This window comes from Pseudophryne corroboree, chromosome 10 (genome assembly GCF_028390025.1).
Source record: "Pseudophryne corroboree isolate aPseCor3 chromosome 10, aPseCor3.hap2, whole genome shotgun sequence".
NCBI classification, from domain to species: Eukaryota; Metazoa; Chordata; class Amphibia; order Anura; family Myobatrachidae; genus Pseudophryne; species Pseudophryne corroboree.
The window spans coordinates 174,319,081-174,335,470 of NC_086453.1; the positions used below are offsets into that span (position 1 = coordinate 174,319,081).

The 16,390-nt window shown below is 45.5% G+C and overlaps 1 protein-coding gene across 1 annotated transcript in view; it reads right to left on the bottom strand.

Annotated features, from left to right (window-relative positions):
- The window catches only part of ZMYND12 (zinc finger MYND-type containing 12), a 253,049-nt gene that overhangs the window by 210,399 nt on the left and 26,260 nt on the right, over nucleotides 1-16,390 (bottom strand). The window contains exons 3-4 of the mRNA XM_063942943.1: nucleotides 2,211-2,382; nucleotides 268-437 (exon numbers count right to left, since the gene is read on the bottom strand). Coding sequence (XP_063799013.1) covers nucleotides 268-437; nucleotides 2,211-2,382 — 342 coding nt within the window. The remainder of the gene's footprint in view (nucleotides 1-267; nucleotides 438-2,210; nucleotides 2,383-16,390) is intronic.

Genomic DNA, 16,390 nt, shown 5'->3' on the forward strand with positions numbered 1-16,390 from the left:
GCCAAGCAGAGCTACCTGAAAATAATAAACTAAATTAAATTTAAAAGAAAAATCTCTGGAGCTCCAAAGAAGTGCACCCGGCTCCTTGGGCACATTTTTCTAAACTAAGTCTGGTAGGAGGGGCATAGAGGGGAGGAGCCAACACAGACATACACACACTATAAGTTTTAAAGTGCCAGGCTCCAGTGGACCTGATCTATTCCCCATGGTACTAAGTACAAGACCCCAGTATCCACTAGGACGAAATATAAAAGAAATATAACTTACATTGTTAGACAGATGGTAAAGCGAATCTTCAAATTGTCCTTTGGCAGAATAGAGCAACCCCAGGTTATGATGCAGCTTAGAACGGATGATATTGCTGCACTCTGCAGTTTTCAGCACAGTCCAAGAAGCATGGGACAGATATTCTTCTGCCTGTGTCAGATTCCCAAGACCTAATCATACATGGGAAAAAAGAAAGGATGCTCAATATAAACAATTGGAGTTAATAATAATAAAAATTAATTTTCTGTTACAAACTTGTCTAAGATTTCAAATCAATGATATTAATAAATAACTAAATAAATAAACTGTCTTATTTGCAGTAATGCTTGTGGCATTGTCTTTACTCATTTGCCTGTTTACATGCTGGATTTTTATATAAGAAACACACCAATGGGTCCCAGGTTTCCAAGGACAGTTCCCTTATTTCAACCTCAATTTATTTAACTCACAATACTTCTTATCATTTGAAATCTTGATGGACCCAATGCTTCATGAACAAGTTCTTAGAACCATTTCACATTATTTCACAATAAAGGTAGAATGGTGTAGACTTGTGCAAACAGCAGCTTACTTGCTTATCCCAGGTTTTAATTTGACAATGATGGGAGCCCTAAAGTTTCAATAAATCATCATAATGGACATCAATCGAAAATGGACATAAATGCAAATTACAGCTTTATTGGCCGCAAGATTGCACTTCTTTTGTACAGTAAGCATACACGTCTTTTTGTTGATGCATGTTTTAATTTTCAGACAACTTGCACTTACACCTCCCTATAAACGAGCGGGCCATGATGGGGGTTGGATGGACTATGTAGAAGCAGCCAAACTACAGTAAGGGAGTAGTGTGGCCTTGTTACATAGCTTGTGGTCACAATAGCTGGTTATCTGCACTCTCTGTCCATTTACTGTATTGTGTACTGCGATTTTTAGAATATTTTGTTCTCGTAGCCAAGCCACAACTCTTCTCATAGTCCTTGCACATCTGCTAATATCACTTGCTTGGAGAGGGAGGAGCATTTGCTACCTATGCAGAGTTGTTCATATATTGCATCTGCGGCCAACTCAGGATAGGTCATGAAATTTTACTTTTTCCTCCGGCTGCTTTTTTCAATTACATTTGCATACAGCTATGATTAAGGTCCAATATATTCATAAGAATTAAAAATAATGCTACAAAAGTTCATCTGATATGAAAATACATTTCATTAGTTAAAATTACAAAAACATTCATTAAATAAATTATTGATATTCCTCTGTGATTCCATTATGCTTTGCTAATTTTATTTTATGGTCACACAGACGCTATCCTGTCCATTTTTAGACCCTCCAGCATGACTCCTTCTACAGAAGAGGGTGTAGTTATAGAGAGCAGCAATGAACGGGACATACCTTCCAATCAACTAGCTCGTTTGCAGCAGCGATAAAAGCCCTCAAATAATGACTGTCCTGCTTAAATTGGGACAGTTAAGAGGAATGGATCTGCTGCATGCATTTCTTGGTCTCTGCTTGCAACTCTAAATTCACCAATTGGAATCCTCAATCTTTTGATTGCAGTTTCGGGTCTGACCTATCACACACCCACTCTGCAGCATCATGCAGAACATACTTTCAGCATGTGAGTATGTGATATGCAGAACGGAAACCCAATTAAAGAAATGGCTCCATATAACACCACCTAGCCTTTCCTACAGGGAGCATATTTTAGTAACATTTTACAATAGGTAATACAGCTTTCAGTGGAAATTTTGGGAGCGGAGCAATTTGTACTGGTTTGAAGCAGTCATGTTTGAGAGTCAGCATGTCTGCACAGCCAGCACTGAAACAGGATCCAAACTCTTATGATACTCTTATGATACTCTTATGACATACAGTCTGAGTCATATGATTTACTCTTGTGAAACACTCATTCTCAGATAATGGTTTGAACCTCTAACTCTTACCAATGTTAGCTTCAGCTAGGATGAGGTATACTAGCACTAACTCCACAGATGTTAGCCCGTGCACGTCAATACTAAAAGATAGGGCATGTGTAGCTGCTGGGATCACGTCTATATGGCGCCCTTCGTAGACAAGTCTTTGAGCTTCTTTTGTGGTCAATTCAATTATGTGTTTCTGTAGAGGGAAATTAATTTTGTTATTTATTAGAAAATTCTAACTCATTAGCTAAAGTCTCTTGTGAAAGTCTAACTGGCAATATTTCATCAGGCAATGTAGGAAAATGATCAGCTAAGATTGGCGCTATTCTGTTCATAGAACTCTATTCAGTCATATCATTCCCTGACCTAAAGATATAATATGTAATGTCACATCCCTATCTTGGGTGCACACTAACCAGGGTGAAATCCTGAGCTTTCAAACTTTAAATTGATCAGATTGGATGTGAAATATTAACACAATTGATCTTCAAGAACTTTCCACTTCACTCCAACAACTGCTTTCACCTATTTCTGGATTCACCTCTCCTGAGATGGTTGTATCACACCTGAACGAGACTCTAGAACTAGCCCTTGATGAAGTGGCTCCAGCTACCCATCACACTCCACGTAGGCCTAGATGTCAACCATGGCACTCCAAATTAACAAGACAACTACAAAAACTCACGCAAAAACTTGAACGTCAGTGGCGTAAATCTCAAGACTTCCTCACATATAAGACTGTCTACCACTCTTATAGAAATGCCCTGGACACTGCCAAACAAACATATTTCCAGACTCTTATCTCTGTTCAAGCCTATAACCCACACAACTCTTTAATACATTTAAATGACTTCCGAATCCTCCCTCACCTACCCCACCAGCCACTATCAAGGCACAGGATCTTGCTTCCTACTTGAAGGAGAAGATTGATATCAGATGAAATGGTATGCTCTTCGGCAGCCAGTGACCTGCTCCATTCTTTACCTGAACCCTCTGGCACTCTCTCTTCATTTGATCCCACAAATGAAGATGAAGTATCATCACTCTTCTCATCCTGCTTCTCTACTACCTCTCCTCTTGATCCTTTACCCTCACAAATAAGTAAAGCTCTATCTCTGGTGCTCATCCCTACCTTAACTAACATCTGCAATCTCTCTCTCTCTACTGGTATTTTTCCTTCACTCTTCAAGCATGTAGTGATTACTCCCATTTAAAAAAAAAAAAAATTCTGACCCTAACGCTCTCTCAAACTACCGCCCTATCTCTCAGCTCCCTTGTCTCTCTAAGCTACTTGAGAGACATGCCTACACTCGACTCACACACTTTCTTAACTCACACACTTCGTTGGACCCACTTCAGTCAGGCTTCCGTTCCCAACACTCTACAGAGACAGCACGGACTAAAGTGGTTAATGATTTGGTCACTACGAAGTCTAAAGGCCATTACTCACTACTTATTCTTCTAGATCTAGCTGCTGCATTTGACACTGTTGACCACTCTCTTCTCATACAAACACTACAATCCCTAGGTCTTAAAGACACAGCCCTTTTTTGGTTCCTATCCTACCTATCTAATCGCTCCTTCAGTTTTCATCTCTTGGTAAACTAATCAGCTCTTTTGGATTTCAGTATCATCTGTACACAGATGATACTCAAATCTACCTATCCTCCCCTGACTTGTCCCTATCTGTACTGGGCCGTGTCACTGAAAGCCTTTCTGCCATTTCATCCTGGATGACATCTCGCCACCTCAAACTTAATATTTCACAGACAGAGTTAATTATATTTCCACCGGCCAATAGTAGGTACCAACCTGATATGTCTATCACTGTTGAAAACTCGACTATCTACCCTACCTCACAAGTTCGCTGCCTAGGTGTCATCCTTGACTCTGATCTGTCCTTTGTTCCCCACATTCAATCTGTCTCAAGATCATGTTACATGCATCTAAAAAACATATCCAAAATACGACCATACCTTACACAAGACACTGCTAAAACTGTAATCCACGCTCTCATTATCTCCCGCATTGATTATTGCAATAGTCTCCTAACTGGTCTTCCCAAAACGAGACTCTCACCACTACAATCCATTCTGAATGCAGCGGCGAGGCTAATCTTCCTCGCTAGATGTTCATCGTCTGCAGATCCACTCTGTCAGTCCCTCCATTGGTTACCTGTATTCTACCGTATTCAATATAAAATACTTTTACTCACACACAAGGCCATTAACCAAACTACACCAACATACATCACTTCGCTTATCTCAAAATATCTCCCAACCCGACCTCTTCTCTCATCACAAGACCTGCGTCTCTCAACCACACTCATTACTCGCTCCCACTCACGATTGCAGGACTTTCATCGGGCTGCACCCACTCTGTGGAATGCCCTACCACGTACAGTAAGACTCTCCTCTAGTCTCCAAACCTTCAAGCGTTCCCTGAAAACTCACCTCTTTAGGCAAGCATATCAAATTCCAGAACCGCCCACTTAACTTTCATAAACCTTCCTATCAAATTGCATCAACTCTGCACAGTCCACACATATCCTCATGTCTTCTCATTCTTCACTTTACCTTCCTCTCGAACCCGGTTCATCATTGCTGTATGACCATATCATACAGCCCACCAAGAACCTTTGCAATCTGGCAGACAACTATGCAATAGATAGCACCTTTCCTTGTGTATCCATGCCTATTTCCCTATAGATTGTAAGCTTGCGAGCAGGGCCTTCCTACCTCTATGACTGTTTGTTATTACCCAGTTTTGTTATATCATTGTTATTTCCAATTGTAAAGCGCAACGGAATTTGCTGCGCTATATAAGAAACTGTTAATAAATAAATAAATGTGATAAGATATTTTTGCATTCAGTGGGTGCTTGAAGATGATCTCATTTCCAAGTGCTACTGTCCCCTGAATATCAATTTCTTTTAGGTGTTACCCAGGTCATCAAGACCCTGGTAGCACCTTTCAGACCTAAACCGGATCGTCTACCCGCGTTGCAAGTCCCAGGTAAAACCCTGCTAAAGGGTCGTGGAACTGGGACTTTCAGCCCAGGGAGCCCCTTTCAGACATACAGTAAACCGGGTTGATGCACATGCAAATAACCTGGGATTTAGGCTTATGTGTGAAAGGGGCATTGGTGTGTTTGTGTGATACAATCTTCAACCATGTGTCTAAATGACTGAATCCTTGCAGTTTGGCTTTGTATTGTGTGGTATAGCTTGCGTGCACCATAGGAAATAGGGGAGTGATTTGGAACAGAAGTGTTTTAAAATGCTGTCTGTTCCACAAATCTAAAAAAACAAACAAACACATAATGTAAAGGACACCCACACAAAGAAAGGGGATATCATAAGAGATAATGTTTTCTCAGCCATAAAAGATTCCCCATGTTTCAATTTGGGTTATAATGGTATTTAATGTCAAAAGGTCTATGACCATTAATTACTGTAAAATAAAGTACAAGTGCTGTACCATGAAAAGGCCGAAGGGCTTCAAACTACATATTTCCATGGACAGAAACTGTTCCAGGGTATATTGAAGCTTTACATACGACCAGTGGTGCAAGTCGAAAAAATGGCTTATAGGTACTGTTTGAAAAATGGGCGTGGTCAAATGCCACATGGGGCATGGCCAATGAAAATGGGGGAGTGATACACATATGGGGGGGCAAATACACATATGACCCCAATAGTTCCAGATACACGTTGCCCCACAGTGCCAGATATACACTGCCCCCACTGTGCCAGATACACAAATGCCCCCACTGTGCCAGATACAAAAATGCCCCCACTGTGCCAGATACACATTGGGGTCAATTCAATTCAGTGAGAGTTTGTCTTCAAATTCCTGACTTTACAAACTCCCGTGCATCACGGGAATTTGATTGTCAGGAATGTGTTTTTAGTCTGCAATTCAATTCAGAGAGGGATATTGTAATTACCGTATATACTCGAGTATAAGTCGACCCGAATATAAGCCGAGGCACCTAATTTTACCCAAAAAAACTGGGAAAACTTATTGGGGTATATGCAATTGTGGTCGAATTCCCGAAATTGTCGAATTTCGGGTCATTTTCGCCCAAAAAAAAAATTTGCCTATGCAATTCAGTGCTTTCTGACCAAAAAACGGACTTTCAAAATTCGACTTTTTGAAATTCGAATTTTTGCAAATTCGACTTTTCTGCAATGATACAAGTGCTGCAATTCGACAAAAGCATATTCAATTCAAGTTTGGAAATTCGACAGCAGTGCTTTTCGACAGCAAATTCGTCATTTTCAATCCGCCACACTTTGGAGGGTGAAAACAATAAAAAAAAATTTAAACATGTTTTTTTTGGTGTTTTTTTTTTTAGGAATAGCATATCTATTTATATTAGAAGGGATTAGGTACTTTTTTTTTTTTTTGGAGGCACAAATATTATTTATATATTTTTTAAAATATTATTTTTTTATATTTTTTTTTTATTGCTGGAACGGTAAAATCCTTAAAAAAAATGGCGTGGGGTCCCCCCTCCAAAGCATAACCAGCCTCGGGCTCTTCGAGCTGGTCCTGGTTCTAAAAATGCAGGGAAAAAATTGACAGGGGATCCCCCGTATTTTTAAAACCAGCACCGGGCTCTGCGCCTGGTGCTGGTGCCAAAAATACGGGGGACAAAACGAGCAGGGGTCCCCCGTATTTTTCACACCAGCATCGGGCTCCACTAGCTGGACAGATAATGCCACAGCCGGGGGTCACTTTTATGCCGTGCCCTGCGGCCGTGGCATTAAATATCCAACTAGTCACCCCTGGCCGGGGTACCCTGGGGGAGTGGGGACCCCTTCAATCAAGGGGACCCCCCCCCCAGCCACCCAAGGGCCAGGGGTGAAGCCCGAGGCTGTCCCCCCCCATCCAATGGGCTGCGGATGGGGGGGCTGATAGCCTTTTGTGATAATGAAAAGAATATTGTTTTTTCCAGCAGTACTACAAGTCCCAGCAAGCCTCCCCCGCAAGCTGGTACTTGGAGAACCACAAGTACCAGCATGCGGGAGAAAAACGGGCCCGCTGGTACCTGTAGTACTACTGGGAAAAAAATACCCAAATAAAAACAGGACACACACACCGTGACAGTAAAACTTTATTCCATACGTCGACATACACATACTATGTTCACACGCCGACATCGGTCCTCTTCTCCATGTAGAATCCACGGATACCTGAAAAGAAAAGTTCAATATACTCACCTCAGCCATGGTCCAGAGATACATCCACGGACTTGGCAAAATAACAAATCGCAAATACCCGACCAGCGGACTGAAAGGGGTCCCATGCTGACACATGAGACCCCTTTCCACGAATGAGACCTGTCAGTGACAGCTGTCACAGAAAGGTCTCTAAAGCCAATCAGGAAGCGCAACTTCGTTGCGCGCACCTGATTGGCTGTGCGCTGTCTGTGCTGTGACAGCGCATCGCAAAGCCGCTCCATTATATTCAATGGTGGGAACTTAGCGGCTAGCGGTGAGGTCACCCGCCGGTCAGCGGCTGACCGCGGGTAACCCCCCCGCTAGCCGCTAAGTTCCCACCATTGAAACTAATGGAGCGGCTTTGCGATGCGCTGTCACAGCATAGACAGCGCACAGCCAATCAGGTGAGCGCCACGGAAGTAGCGCTTCCTGATTGGCTGAAGGGACTTCAGTGACAGGAGTCACATGATGTCCCGGCATTCGGGAGAAAGGGGTCTGATGTGTCAGCATGGGACCCCTTTCAGTCCGGTATGGAGCGGGTATTTGCGGTTTGTTTTTTTAACAAGTACGTGGATTATACTCTGGACGTGGATGTACCTCTGGACGCTGGAAGGTGAGTATAATTTTTTTCACAGGTACCCTCGGATCGTCGGAGACCGTGGCAGTCGGCGTGTCAACATAGGTAAGTATGTGTGTGTCGGTAGTGTGTAATAAAGTTTTACTATCAAGGTGTCTGTGTCCTGTTTTTATTTGGGTATTTTTTTTCCAGTAGTACTACAGGTACCAGCGGGCCCGTTTTTCTCCCGCATGCTGGTACTTGTGGTTCTCCAAGTACCAGCTTGCGGGGGAGGCTTGCTGGGACTTGTAGTACTACTGGAAAAAATATCTTTTTATTATCACAAAAGGCTATCAGCCCCCCCATCCGCAGCCCATTGGATGGGGGGGGACAGCCTCGGGCTTCACCCCTGGTCCTTGGGTGGCTGGGGGGGGGGACCCCTTGATTGTAGGGGTCCCCACTCCCCCAGGGTACCCCGGCCAGGGGTGACTAGTTGGGTAGTTAATGCCACGGCCGCAGGGCACGGCATAAAAGTGACCCCCGGCTGTGGCATTATCTGTCCAGCTAGTGGAGCCCGATGCTGGTGTTAAAAATACGGGGGACCCCTACTCTTTTTGTCCCCCGTATTTTTGGCACCAGCACCAGGCGCAGAGCCCGGTGCTGGTTTTAAAAATACGGGGGATCCCTGCCCAATTTTTCCCCGCATTTTTAGAACCAGGACCAGCTCGAAGAGCCCGAGGCTGGTTATGCTTTGGAGGGGGACCCCACGCCATTTTTTTCCCCGGGTTTTTCCCGTTTTTTCCCGTTTTTTAAAATCGCAGCAAAATCCGCCAAATCGGCCGATTTTCGCCCGCGGGTCTGTCGAATCCGTTTTTCATTGAATATGGTGAATTCCGGCAGCCACCTGCCGGAATTCACCTGTCGAATTGAGTCGAATTAAAAAACGGCGAAAAATTGCCGCGATTCGCCGTGAATTGCATATACCCCATTGACTCGAGTATAAGCCTAGGGTGGGAAATGCAGCTCTAGCCGTACACAGCCCTCATACTGCCAAATATGCCCCCACAGTGCCAGATATTCCCCCACGGTGCCAGATATGCCCTCATAGTGCCAGATATGCCCACACAGTGCTAGATATGCCCCCATGGTGCCAGATATTTGCCCTCATAGTGCCAGATATGCCCCCACATTGCCAGATATACATATTCCCCCACGGTGCCAGATATGCCCTCATATCCAGATATGCCCTCATAGTGCCAGATATGCCCCCACAGTGCCAGATATGCCCTCATAGTGCCAGATATGCCCCCACAGTGCCAGATATGCCCTCATAGTGCCAGATATGCCCAGCCCCCCCCCCCCCCCCCCCGCAGCCTATCTCTACTCACCATGATTTACGGGGCAGCGGAGTGCGGGCAGCGGCAGGCAGTGCGGACAGTGGTGGCCAGCCTTGGAACAGAAGGGCAACTCTGCAGCGGCTGAGGTGGCAGGCGGTGCGGCGGTGCTTCAGCGAGCATGGAGCGGGAGAGGGATGGCTGCAGCAGCATCACTGGTTGATGCACCAATTACAGTGCGCTGCTGCGGCTCCCGAGTCCCCCTCCCTCTTCCTCCTTCCCTCATGGCTGCTCCCTGCGCTCTGCTCCTGCGCAGGACTCCTGGAGCATCACTCGAATATAAGCCGAGGGGGTCTTTTTCAGCACAAAAATGTGCTGAAAAACTCGGCTTATACTCGAGTATATACGGTAGTCTGCAGAGCCGGCCTTAGCTATAGGCAGGCTAGGCATTTGCCTAGGGCATTCAAGCATGTCTAGGGGCATCCAAGCATGTCCCTGCAGTATCTCATGCTGGGAGGGACAGTCCGCAAACTAACTGTTACTTTCCAAATGTATTCGATCAGTACTTGTATACACTGCTGTTTACATTTGTCAAAAAAAATGCACACTGTGCCTTAAACTTCCTCTGACATGCTTGAATGCCCCTGACTTGTGAGACCTCAGACAGACAGCAGAAGCCCAGTAAAAGCAATTCCTGGACCTGTGACATTTTTACTGACTATATAAGGTTATTACTGGATGGCTTCTTATGATACCACGTGTATTTTGGAAGACTGCTTCACAGAAACCTGACATCACCTATACTGCTTGTGCACATGGGGGAGGGGGACCCTGCCATCCTGTGTGTGTCCCTTATCCCTGTGCAAACCCCAGGTGTCTGCAGGGACATAACATGGGCAGTGTTCTCCCCACACTTTATTTCCTAGTCAGTCCATACCGTAAAATTCCCCTGCCATCTAGCACTGTAACGTGGTCAGAAAGTTGCGTTGTGCTATTTCTATATGAAACATCAGTGCAGCGTAACTTTCGGACACATCAGACTGGAGGGCAGAGCATATCGCTCCCACAGTATAAAATAAAGGGCATGCAGTTAACGGGAGTAACAGACACCAACAAACACACTGAATAGTGAAGAGAATGGACAGTTTCTACATGTTTGATACTGATCTTTTTGTATAACCAGCAAGTGTGGCAGTATCTGTGGCAGTATATGTGTATTATGGGCATTACTATTGTGGGGCATATGTGTAAGGTGCATTACTGTGTGGCATTATGTGTATTATGGGCATTACTAATGTGGGGCATATGTGTAAGGTTCCTTTACTGTGTGGAATTATATGTATTATGGTCATTACTGTGTGGCATTGTGCAGAGTTGAACTGGCCCACAGGGTAACCCCCCGGTGGGCCCCACTACCTGAGCGTTGCAGGTACAGATGCAGAACTAGCGGCGGAGCTAGGGGGCACCAGACAAAATTTTGCCTAGGGCATCAAATTGGCTAGGGCCGGCTCTGGTAGTCTGACTTAAATATGAATGTCGGGAATTTGCAAACTCTCAGGAATTTGCAAACTCTCGGGAATTCGCAAACTCCTGGGAATTCGCAGACTCCCGGGAATTCAATTGTCAGGAATGTGGGGTTTTTTTTTGTTTTTTTAGTGTGCAATTCACTTCAGAGAAGGATATTGTAATTAGTATGACTTAAATATGCAAGTCGGGGAAGGGACAGGGAGGAGACTTATTTTCCCTCCTTTTACTCCCAGGAATGCAATGTTAAGGCAAGACTTTGGAGTAGAAGCCACAACCATTTTGGTACTAACATGAAAGGAATGGATTGGCAGTGGGAAGCAGGTTATTGGGGGTCATTCTGAGTTGATCGCTAGCTGAAAATGTTCGCTGCGCAGCGATGATGCAAAAAAAGGCACTTCTGCGCATTCATATGCGGCGCAATGCGCACGCTCAAAGTAATTTTACAACGAACTATGTAGTTTATCACAAAGTCTAGCGAAGCTTGTCACTCGCACTGCTGGCCGCAGAGTGATTGACATGAAGTAGGCGTTTCTGGGTGCCAACTGACCGTTTTCAGGAAGTGTTCGGAAAAACGCAGGCGTGCCAGGAAAAACGCAGACGTGGCTGGGCGAACGCGGGGCGTGTTCGTGACGTCAAAACAGGAACTGAACAGTCTGAAGTCATCACAAGGGCTGAGTAGGTCTGAAGCTACTCTGAAACTGCACAAAAATATTTTGTAGCCGCTGTGCGATCCTTTCATTCGCACTTCTGCTAAGCTAAAATACACTCCCAGTGGGAGGCGGCATAGCGTTTGCACGGCTGCTAAAAACTGCAAGCGAGCGATCAACTCGGAATGACCCCCATTGTTCTGTGGAAGTGTGGGTGGAAAAACATCAATCATCGCTTTATAATGTGACTTAATTGTTATTGGCACCAGTAGGGTAAGCTTGCTGGCACTGTGACAGCCAAAGGCAGAGATCTCTAATAATCACACGTAACTGGGATTGGTTTAGGGTGGCTTGCTTGGCATCATCAATATGGAAGTGTAATGGTTGAAGATCTTGGGCAATCGACTTTAGCCATGTTTTGTTTAGCGTATTATTACTATTTTCCATTCCTCCGGAATGTGTTACAGTATTTAGGCACTGGTATGGTATTCTTTTAGGCTCCATTCTGCAGACATGTCCAAACCACTTTAAACTAGTGATGTGTACCGGAAATTTTTAGGGTTTTGTGTTTTGCTTTTGGGTTCGGTTCCGCGGCCGTGTTTTGGGTTCGGACGCGTTTTGGCAAAACCTCACCGGAAATTTTTTGTCGGATTCGGGTGTGTTTTGGATTCGGGTGTTTTTTTCAAAAAAACACTAAAAAACAGCTTAAATCATAGAATTTGGGGGTCATTTTGATCCCATAGTATTATTAACCTCAATAACCATAATTTCCACTCATTTTCAGTCTATTCTGAACACCTCACAATATTATTTCTAGTCCTAAAATTTGCACAGAGGTCGCTGGATGGCTAAGCTAAGCGACCCTAGTGGCCGACACAAACACCTGGCCCATCTAGGAGTGGCACTGCAGTGTCAGGCAGGATGGCACTTCAAAAAAAATAGTCCCCAAACAGCACATGATGCAAAGAAAAAAAGAGGCGCAATGAGGTAGCTGTGTGACTAAGCTAAGCGACCCTAGTGGCCGACACAAACACCTGGCCCATCTAGGAGTGGCACTGCAGTGTCAGACAGGATGGCACTTGAAAAAAATAGTCCCCAAACAGCACATGATGCAAAGAAAAAAAGAGGCGCAATGAGGTAGCTGTGTGACTAAGCTAAGCGACCCTAGTGGCCGACACAAACACCTGGCCCATCTAGGAGTGGCACTGCAGTGTCAGACAGGATGGCACTTGAAAAAAATAGTCCCCAAACAGCACATGATGCAAAGAAAAAAAGAGGCGCAATGAGGTAGCTGTGTGACTAAGCTAAGCGACCCTAGTGGCCGACACAAACACCTGGCCCATCTAGGAGTGACACTGCAGTGTCAGGCAGGATGGCCCTTCAAAAAAATACTCCCCAAACAGCACATGATGCAAAGAAAAATGAAAGAAAAAAGAGGTGCAAGATGGAATTGTCCTTGGGCCCTCCCACCCACCCTTATGTTGTATAAACAGGACATGCACACTTTAACGAACCCATCATTTCAGCGACAGGGTCTGCCACACGACTGTGACTGAAATGACTGGTTGGTTTGGGCCCCCACCAAAAAAGAAGCAATCAATCTCTCCTTGCACAAACTGGCTCTACAGAGGCAAGATGTCCACCTCATCATCATCGTCCGATTCATCACCCCTTTCACTGTGTACATCCCCCTCCTCACAGATTATTAATTCGTCCCCACTGGAATCCACCATCTCAGGTCCCCGTGTACTTTCTGGAGGCAATTGCTGCTGGTGAATGTCTCCACGGAGGAATTGATTATAATTAATTTTAATGAACATCATCTTCTCCACATTTTCTGGAAGTAACCTCGTACGCCGATTGCCGACAAGGTGAGCGGCTGCACTAAACACTCTTTCGGAGTACACACTGGAGGGAGGGCAACTTAGGTAGAATAAAGCCAGTTTCTGCAAGGGCCTCCAAATTGCCTCTTTTTCCTGCCAGTATACGTATGGACTGTCTGACGTGCCTACTTGGATGCGGTCACTCATATAATCCTCCACCATTCTTTCAATGGTGAGAGAATCATATGCAGTGACAGTAGACGACATGTCAGTAATCGTTGTCAGGTCCTTCAGTCCGGACCAGATGTCAGCACTCGCTCCAGACTGCCCTGCATCACTGCCAGCGGGTGGGCTCGGAATTCTTAGCCTTTTCCTTGCACCCCCAGTTGCGGGAGAATGTGAAGGAGGAGCTGTTGACGGGTCACGTTCCGCTTGACTTGACAATTTTCTCACCAGCAGGTCTTTGAACCCCTGAAGGCTTGTGTCTGCCGGAAAGAGAGATACAACGTAGGTTTTAAATCTAGGATCGAGCACGGTGGCCAAAATGTAGTGCTCTGATTTCAACAGATTAACCACCCGTGAATCCTGGTTAAGCGAATGAAGGGCTCCATCCACAAGTCCCACATGCCTAGCGGAATCGCTCTGTTTTAGCTCCTCCTTCAATGTCTCCAGCTTCTTCTGCAAAAGCCTGATGAGGGGAATGACCTGACTCAGGCTGGCAGTGTTTGAACTGACTTCACGTGTGGCAAGTTCAAAGGGTTGCAGAACCTTGCACAACGTTGAAATCATTCTCCACTGCGCTTGAGACAGGTGCATTCCACCTCCTTTGCCTATATCGTGGCCAGATGTATAGGCTTGAATGGCCTTTTGCTGCTCCTCCATCCTCTGAAGCATATAGAGGGTTGAATTCAACCTCGTTACCACCTCTTGCTGATGGCAGGGCAGGTTCAGGTATTTTTGGTGGTGCTCCAGTCTTCTGTACGCGGTGCCTGAACGCCGAAAGTGGCCCGCAATTCTTCGGGCCACCGACACCATCTCTTGCACGCCCCTGTCGTTTTTTAAATAATTCTGCACCACCAAATTCAAGGTATGTGCAAAACATGGGACGTGCTGGAATTTGCCCAGATGTAATGCACGCACAAGATTGCTGGCATTGTCCGATGTCACAAATCCCCAGGAGAGTCCAATTGGGGTAAGCCATTCTGCGATGATCTCCTCAGTTACCGTAAGAGGTTTTCAGCTGTGTGCGTATTCTGGAAAGCGGTGATACAAAGCGTAGCCTGCCTAGGAACGAGTTGGCGTTTGCGAGATGCTGCTACTGGTGCCGCCGCTGCTGTTCTTGCTGCGGGAGGCAATACATCTACCCAGTGGGCTGTCACAGTCATATAGTCCTGAGTCTGCCCTGCTCCACTTGTCCACATGTCCGTGGTTAAGTGGACATTGGGTACAACTGCATTTTTTAGGACACTGGTGAGTCTTTTTCTGAGGTCTGTGTACATTTTCGGTATCGCCTGCCTAGAGAAATGGAACCTAGATGGTATTTGGTACCGTGGACACAGTACCTCAATCAAGTCTCTAGTTGGCTCTGAATTAACGATGGATACCGGAACCACATATCTCACCGCCCAGGCTGCCAAGGCCTCAGTTATCCGCTTTGCAGCAGGATGACTGCTGTGATATTTCATCTTCCTCGCAAAGGACTGTTGGACAGTCAATTGCTTACTGGAAGTAGTACAAGTGGTCTTCCGACTTCCCCTCTGGGATGACGATCGACTCCTAGCAGCAACAACAGCAGCGCCAGCAGCAGTAGGCGTTACACTCAAGGATGCATCGGAGGAATCCCAGGCAGGAGAGGACTCGTCAGACTTGCCAGTGACATGGCCTGCAGGACTATTGGCTTTCCTGGGTAAGGAGGAAATTGACACTGAGGGAGTTGGTGGTGTGGTTTGCAGGAGCTTGGTTACAAGAGGAAGGGATTTACTGGTCAGTGGACTGCTTCCGCTGTCGCCCAAAGTTTTTGAACTTGTCACTGACTTATTATGAATGCGCTGCAGGTGACGTATAAGGGAGGATGTTCCTAGGTGGTTAACGTCCTTACCCCTACTTATTACAGCTTGACATAGGCAACACACGACTTGACACCTGATGTCCACATTTGTGTTGAAATAATTCCACACCGAAGAGCTGATTTTTTTTGTATTTTGACCACGCATGTCAAGGGCCATATTCCTCCCACGGACAACAGGTGTCTCCCCGGGTGCCTGACTTAAACAAACCACCTCACCATCAGAATCCTCCTTGTCAATTTCCTCCCCAGCGCCAGCAACACCCATATCCTCATCCTGGTGTACTACAACAGTGACATCTTCAATTTGACTATCAGGAACTGGACTGCGGGTGCTCCTTCCAGCACTTGCAGGGGGCGTGCAAATGGTGGAAGGCGCAAGCTCTTCCCGTCCAGTGTTGGGAAGGTCAGTTCTTTGCTGTGCTTTTGCCAGCTTAAGTTTTTCTAGCGAGAGGATGAGTGCTTCCATCCTCATGTGAAGCTGAACCACTAGCCATGAACATAGGCCAGGGCCTCAGCCGTTCCTTGCCACTCCGTGTCGTAAATGGCATATTGGCAAGTTTACGCTTCTCCTCAGACGCTTTTAATTTTTATTTTTGAGACATTTTACTGATCTTTTGTGTTTTGGATTTTACATGCTCTGTACTATGACATTGGGCATCGGCCTTGGCAGACGACGTTGATGGCATTTCATCGTCTCGGCCATGACTAGTGGCAGCAGCTTCAGCACGAGGTGGAAGTGGATCTTGATCTTTCCCTATTTTTTTAACCTCCACATTTTTGTTCTCCATATTTTAATGCGCACAACTAAAAGGCACCACAGGTATACAATGTAGATGGATGGATAGTATACTTTATGGATGACGAGTGATGACACAGAGGTAGGTACAGCAGTGGCCTACCGTACTGCTATATACAGTATAATGGACCTGGTGGACACTGTCAGCAGACTGCTAAACTACTAGTATAAAAAAAAAGCCACCACAGGTATACAATGTAGAAGGATGGATAGTATACTTTATGGA